The sequence below is a fragment of the Capsicum annuum genome, chromosome 10 (genome assembly GCF_002878395.1).
Source record: "Capsicum annuum cultivar UCD-10X-F1 chromosome 10, UCD10Xv1.1, whole genome shotgun sequence".
NCBI classification, from domain to species: domain Eukaryota; kingdom Viridiplantae; phylum Streptophyta; class Magnoliopsida; order Solanales; family Solanaceae; genus Capsicum; species Capsicum annuum.
This window is the reverse complement of record NC_061120.1, coordinates 2,082,808-2,090,711: the sequence shown is the minus strand read 5'-3', so window position 1 is coordinate 2,090,711 and position 7,904 is coordinate 2,082,808. Positions and strand designations below refer to the sequence as shown.

General features: G+C 34.0%; 1 protein-coding gene across 2 annotated transcripts in view; it reads left to right on the top strand.

The window, feature by feature from the left end:
- Window positions 1–6,725, top strand: part of LOC107845742 (protein DETOXIFICATION 18) — a 10,499-nt gene extending 3,774 nt beyond the window's left edge. Inside the window, exons 2-7 of one of the 2 annotated variants that reach the window (XM_016690218.2) lie at window positions 1,364–1,911; window positions 2,785–2,871; window positions 3,389–3,445; window positions 4,777–5,015; window positions 5,613–5,731; window positions 6,407–6,725. In XM_016690218.2, coding sequence (XP_016545704.2) covers window positions 1,364–1,911; window positions 2,785–2,871; window positions 3,389–3,445; window positions 4,777–5,015; window positions 5,613–5,731; window positions 6,407–6,538 — 1,182 coding nt within the window. In that variant the 3' untranslated portion in view covers window positions 6,539–6,725. The remainder of the gene's footprint in view (window positions 1–1,363; window positions 1,912–2,784; window positions 2,872–3,388; window positions 3,446–4,776; window positions 5,016–5,612; window positions 5,732–6,406) is intronic. The other variant, XM_016690220.2, reaches the window with a different exon arrangement.
- Window positions 6,726–7,904: the final 1,179 nt, after the last annotated feature.

Genomic DNA, 7,904 nt, shown 5'->3' with positions numbered 1-7,904 from the left:
ACATAGGACACGTGTGTCTGCTTGTTCAACTGCATACAGGTTTAAGTGTCTACTTATGCACATCCAAAGTTGAAGGTCATAGATGTGAGTTGAGGCCAAGTTAAAGGGCGTGTTTACGTATTATGCCTTTTTGAAAACTCAAAAATATTTGATAAAACCTTATCAAATTTCATGGTCGTCAAATAGATATTTGAAGATAAAATTTTAAAATCTATGATTAAATGCTAATATATAATTGAGGTTGTCGCTTATACGAATATCTTTTGGCTGTATAGCGTAATAATGTTATAAAGAACATATAATATTACGTAATATGAAAATTTAGCCGTTATAGTGAAATGTTTTTTATAGAGAATGAATGTACTGGGAAGGTTTGATTGTATAATTTCATGACCAAATATACATAAAAATATTTAAATATATGGTCAAATATTAGCATATAATAGTGTCACTTGTACAAATATTTTTTGGCTCGTACAGCGTAATGATGCTAAAAAAAACTTATAATATAACATAATATGAAAATCAATTTCATAGAAAATTTACCCGTTATATATAGTGAAATGTTGTTTATAGAGAATGAATGTTATAGAAAGATCTGATTGTATCATAATTTGAAATCGGGATGATTTGAACTTTAATGTTGAGAATTTATTTCAACATGCAATTTGAATTTCTTAACTTATAATTTTTCTCATAAACATGAAGTTTATGAAAAAAACACAATTTCCAAAACTATCAAAACTTCTCAAACTCATATATAATTATATCATATGAGTAAATCATAATTCATATACATGGTACCAAAATATCCTAAGAAGTTGCATTAATAAATCGCATGTCTCCATGTTTCTTTTACAAATAAAATATTTATTGTTGCATGCTATATATTACAAGCTTTTAAATACACATAATTCTACAAAGACATGAGGCGTGTCCAACTAACTGAGGACGTGACTCTCTAGATAACACGATTTGGAGGTCGATGATCAGGATAAAAAGATAAAGGTAGCTGTGTGCAGGGGAGGACCTATAGCCAAACTTTTGATGCTCCGACACTCATTAAATTCGACGCAAACTAGGTATAATTATATAAAAAAAAATGTGTAAAATTTAGTATAAGATTTAGAAATGCACCCAGTAAGCCAAGAAGATAGTTGTGTGCTTTAGTTTCTAGACAGGAGAACCTTAAAGTTTTGGACATCAATATGTGTGTTCAAACCTTCCATGCACCCACGACCCCTAAATCCTGAGTCCGCCACTGACTGAGTGTTGTAGTATTTGTTAAAGTATTTCTTTTTTTTCCTTCAATTTTACTACTATACATGTTACATCAATTGTTTTCTTTTTCTTGATCACATAGGTTGGCATAAGTGGTGGACTTGAGACATTATGTGGTCAAGGATATGGAGCAAAAATGTACAAGATGTTGGGAATACATCTTCAAATATCATGCATAATATCATTCTTATTCTCTACAATAATTGCTATTATATGGTGGTATTCTGATAAAATTCTCATTTTACTTCATCAAGATCCTGATATAGCCAAAGAAGCTGGTGTATTCTTGAAGTACCTTATACCTGGATTATTTGCCTATGGTTTCTTGCAAAACTTGTTAGCATTTCTTCAATCACAATCAAGTTTTATCCCACTTGTTGTGTGTTCATTGACAACTTTAGTGTTGCACATTGGCATTGCCTATGGTCTTGTTAATTGGACAAGTCTTGGTTTTACTGGTGCACCATTAGCAGCTTCGATTTCGATTTGGATTTCAGTACTCATGTTGGGTGTTTACGTGCTCTTTTCGAAGAGATTTAGTCATGTATGGAGGGATGGTCTATCATTTGTGTCACTTCACGATATAGTTGTGAATTTGAAGTTGGCATTGCCCTCTGCTGCTATGGTGTGGTGAGTAAACTCATGTATCTCTTAGTTTTGTTGTTGATCTAGTGGTTAAGTTTCATATAGCTCTTAGTTTTGAAGGGTGCGGTAGCCTTGGAGTAACCGGTAAAGTTGTTGTCAATGACCAGGAGGTCACGGGTACAGTCTCTGGCAAAAATGCAAGGTAAGGCTGCGTACAATACACCCTTGTGGTGGGGCCCTTCCCCAGACCCTGCGTATATCGGGAGCTTTAGTGCATCGAACTGCCTTTTTTTAAGTTTCATATAGCTCTTAGTTTTTAAGGGTAGTCTTGGGGTAACCGGTAAAGTTGATGTCATGTGACCAGGAGGTCATGGGTTCAAGTTTTAGAAACAGTCTCTGGCAGAAATGCAAGGTAAGGCTGCGTACGATACACCCTTGTGGTGGGGCCCTTCCCCGGACCCTGTGCATAGCGGGAGCTTTAATGCTTCGAGCTGTCTTTTTTTAAGTTTCATATAGCTCTTAGTTTTGAAAGGTAGTCTTGGGGGTTCAAGCCTTGGAAACGGTCTCTGGCAGAAATGCAAGGTAAGGCTGCGTACAATACATCCTTGTGGTGGGGCCCTTCCCCGGACCCTACTCATGCATAGCAGGAGCTTTAGTGCATCGAGCTACCCTTTTTTTAAGTTTCATATAGCGCGGTTAAGAGAAATGGTTGTGGTCTGCTTATATGGTCTTGGAGGATGTTCTTCTCATGAACCATCTTTTGGGACATTGATATACCCAATATTAAGTGTCCATGTGATATCGTTACGCTCCAAATGTCCAGTCCTGGTGCGTGGACGGGGTGCTGTTAACGAAGAATCTAATCAAATACATAGTTTGAACCCATAATTTAACAATTTCATGTATATATACATGCAGTTTGGAGTATTGGGATCATGAGTTTTTTGTGTTATCTGCTGGTTTAATGCCTAACTCAGAAACAACTACTTCACTAATTGCAATGAGGTAATTAAGCTCATTTGCTTCTTCATTTATGTATTTTCTTTTCAATTGCTTTACTTTATTATTTACTATAAAAAAAACAGCCCCGGACATCTCGCCTAGTGGATTTGCTTTAAAAAAAACTGTTTTACTTGTTTGAGGCAGGTAGGGTCGTAGGGGTTAGGTTTATGCAGTGGCGGCGAAGTCAGAGGTGGTATCAAAATACAGAGAAGTAAATTTACGAAAAAAGTCAAGGTGTATCAATATGTCATATAGATAGACGTAAAAATATTTTTACCTACTATATACAGTATAATTTTTCGATGACGGAACATGTGGCTCCGCCAATGGATCTGCGTACACGTCACCCTCTTCAGACCTCATACTTATGGCATTACACTATATATATATTATTATTGTTGCTTTAAACTACCACATTTTTCACATTCTTAAACGCTAAATTTTAAAGATTGAACTCATAAAGTTTAAATAAAACCCATAATTCTGACATGTGCTTTCTTTTGGGTTGTGAGGTTTTCAGTGTAAATACAGAAGCTGTTGCCTTCATGATGTGTTATGGTCTGAGTGCAGCTGCAAGGTAATGTATCATGCATGCATGCTAACATAATTGTGGTGCATGACTTTTGTCCGTATTAGTAGTCGTAGTGTTTTGCTTTTAGTTTCTTGCTCATCGATTTTTGTTGATATATATATATATATATATATATATATAGTTTCGGGGTAGATCAGTATTGTTCTATTACTATATGTTGTTGTGATACTCCCTATTATCTCTTATATCTCTCTATTACGTATTTTTGAGTAAAACATCTAGTACTCCTGAACTATGACTAAATTTGCTACGACACAGTCCAACTTCATGGTGTTCCTGTTACCCCCGAACTAACTTTTAGCGTATTTTTGTCAAACTTTTTAGCTGACGCGACACCTTTTGTCAACCTTTTTAGCTAACATGGCATCTTTGACGTGGATCCCACTTTATGTAATAAAGGTGTCATGTCAGCGCAAAAGAGTAAGAAAAATATGTTAAAATTGAGTTTAGAGGGGTAATAGGACCCTTGTGAAGTTGGAATGTGTCATAGCAACTTTAGTCATAGTTCGAGGGGCTACTGAATGCTTATCTCTTGTTTTGTGGTAGTATTATTCTATTTCTATTTGTTGTTGTGATACTCCATATTATCTCTTATACCTCTATTACGTATTTTTGAGTAAAGCATCTAGTACCCCCTGAACTATGATCAAATTTGCTACGACACACTCCAACTTCACGGGGGTCCTATTACCCCTCGAAATAAATTTTAGCGTATTTTTGTCAACCTTTTTAGCCGACGTGGCACCTTTTGTCAACCTTTTTAGCTAACGTGGCACCTTTGACGTGGATCCCATTTTATGTAATAAAGGTATCTCGTCAGCACAAAAAAGTGAAAAAATATGTTAAAATTGAGTTAGGGGGTAATAGGACCCTTGTGAAGTTGGAGTGTATTGTAGCAACTTTGGTCATAGTTCGAGGGGGTAGTGGATGCTTATTATCTCCATCTTTTTCTAGACTATTTTTTGTCTTGAGTCGAGGCTCTATCAGAAACAGTCTCTCTACCTCTTCTGTGAGGTAGTGATACAGACTGCATACAGCCACTTTTGGGAATATATACACCAATATACAGCTTATACTTACAGTGGCGGAGCTACCTTTGCTCCGGAGGTTTCATCCGAACCACCTTCGACGAAAAATTATACTGTTTTTATACTATTTTACATGGTTAAAAATATTTTTTATGCATATATAGTAGATGTTGAACCCCCCTTCAATTAGTTTTTATATTTTCTTCTAAACCTGCTCAATGAAAATCCTGACTCCGTCAGTACTGTATAATTACTATATAATATGTGTATTTGAAATCATATGTGCAGCACTAGGGTGGCAAATGAGTTAGGAGCTGGAAATATTGACAAAGCTAAGCATGCAATGGTTGTTACTCTCAAGCTATGTGTTCTTCTTGCTCTTGTAGTTGATTCGGCTCTATATTTTGGTCATAATGCATGGGCTGGCCTCTTTAGTGATAGCAAAGAAATAATAAAGGAATTTGACACCATGGTGCCACTTCTCTTAGTCTCATTTGTATTGGATTTCTTTCAAGGGATTTTATCAGGTCAGATTCTTAAACTTCATGTCCAGTCAAATAGAACGTTGACAGGCATAATACATAAACAAACACTTAAACTTGACCTCGAATGGCAAGTAAGCATTCCGACTTTTATATCGCACATCCAGACATCTCAACTGGAAACTGAACACTCCACCTCGGACTCACTGTGTATCGCGAACATCCAGCGCTTACGTGGCATGTAATTTCTGGAGGTGTTTAGATCAGTTTGCTCCACGGGGTTCGGATGAACCCCCTTCGACGAAAAATTATACTGCTTTTATACTATTTTTACATAGTTAAAAATATTTTTTATGCATGTATAGTAGATGTTGAACCCCCTTCGACTAGTTCGTATAAATACTTCTGAACCCCCTCAATGAAAATCCTGGCTTCGCCACTGGTTTAGATGATCATTTTGTAAGCTGAACTGTTCAACTGATTCGGTGAGGACCGGTTGAGGTGTCTAAATGTGCGTACTCAAAATTGAAGTACTTACTTGCTAACTGAAACCAAGTTTAAATGTCTGATTTTGTATTATGTAATTTTAAGAATAAATTTTTGAAAATCTAAAGGAGAAATTGTTATTGAATTGATTATTAGGGGTTGCTAGGGGATGTGGATGGCAACATTTGGTTATGTTCATCAACTTGGCAACATTCTATTTTATTGGCATGCCGATATCTTGCCTCCTTGCTTTCAAGTTCAACCTACATGCTAAGGTAATCTAAATTAATGCATGTTGTCATGCTTGCATGTTTTATTTTAGCTTTCGAGAGATGAATTCAGAATTTAAATTTTTATTTTTTACGTATTTTGAGCAAGTAATTTTCTCTGAATTAAAATTTGGAATCTAATCGCAACTAATTAGGAATTGAGTTATAGTTGATTGATCGAAGTATTATTTTTTAAAAAAGAAGAATGGAAAAATGACATAAACATACATCTTAACTTACCATATTCACACAAATTCTCACCCTTACAAAGTAACTATAAAAATCTCAACTAATTACGTATCTTTGTTGGACGTATCGGGAGCTAATTATGTATCTGTACATACCCAAAATCGAAAAAAAAATATCGAGAGTTAACTATGTATCTTTACAACAACAACAACAACAACATACCCAGTGTATTCCCACCTAGTGGGGTCTGGGGAGGGTAAAGTGTACACAGTCCATAGCACTACCTCATATGAAGTAGAGAGTCTGTTTCCGATAGACCTCCGGTAATTATGTATCTTTACAAATGAAAAAATGTATCTTCGTCGGATGTATTGGAAGCTAATTATGTATCTGGACAGACAAAAATTAGGATTTTCATTAATTATACAAACTGTTGAATTTTTTTATAATTTAAATTCAAATTATCGGAATTTATGTTGTTTATGATTGCAGGGTTTATGGATGGGCTCAATATGTGGGCTAGCTTGCCAAGCTTTGGGCTTATTGCTACTAACATTATTAACCAAATGGGAAAAAGTGGCAGCTTCAACAAAGTGCAATAGAGAAAATGAAATTTTAGCTTAAGTTCATGAGAATCATTTGTTTTGCTTATTGGGCCACTAGTGGGCTTGTTACCATTTTGATTGTGGGCTTATTATTTGTGGCCCAGTTTGTTAAAATTCAAAATTTTAATAACTAAAAATTACACAAATACACAATTCATGTTTTCAATATTACAAAAAATTCCAACTCCCTAAACATATTACAAAAATCTCAACATATACACAAAATACTATGTAATATACATAACATAGCCGACATATACATAGCATTTTTGTAATATGTTTAGGGAATTGGAATTTTTTGTAATAGTGAAAACATAAGTTGTATATTTGTGTAATTTTTAGTTTTAATAATTCAAGTAAAGTTTCTTTTGGATAAGCATTCAGTATATCCCGAGCTATGATCAACTTTACAGAGGTCCTATTACCCCCTCTGAACTCAATTTTAGCATATTTTTATCACCATTTTGTATTGACGTAGCACCTTTATTATATAAAATGAGGTTCACGTCAAAGGTTCCACGTCAGCTAAAAAGATTAATAAAAGATGTCACGTCAGCTAAAAAAGATGATAAAAATACGCTAAAATTTAGTTCAATGAGGTAATAGGACCCCTGTGAGTTGGAGTGTGTCGGAGCAAATTTGGTCGTAGTTTAAGGGGTGCTAGATGCTTTACTCATTCCAATCGCTTCATTAGTAGATACCTCTATCGAAAGGTCAGCTTATCAAGGTCAATTTCAGATATTTTTTACTAAAATGATGAAACATAAATTCAATATATCATAAAAAACAAACTCCAATTAAACTTATTAATGGATAGAAAATGTTAAACCACATATTCAAATTTTAATTTTGCAAATAATTTTTAACAAATTGAGAATCATATGAACAAATATTAAATCACAATCTAGAAGTGATTTCCCAAAAATTGTACTCCATTTAAATAACTTTTAAAAATAACAATAATACTAAATGATAGCTTAAAAAGGAATATTTACATAAATTAGCCAAAATAAAGTCTATTTAATTAATTAAATTAAATACACTTAACGTTACTTCCATAACCTTTCTCCACGTATGTAATATATAATCAAACATATTTTCCCTATTAATTATTTTTCACCAAACACATATTTCCAAATTGATGTCTCTTTTCTTAATAAACAATTAAGTCCATTTAATTAATTTAATACACTTACCGTTATGTCCTTAACCTTTCTCCACGTGTGCAATATATAATAATATGTTCACACTTTTGTCTTGTTTTTTCCTCTCCTAATAATTATTTAATTTTTGGAAAAATAACATAAACATACACAACTTACTATATTTACACAAATTCTCACCGTTTTAAAGTAGTTATAAAAATTTCAACTAATTATGTATCT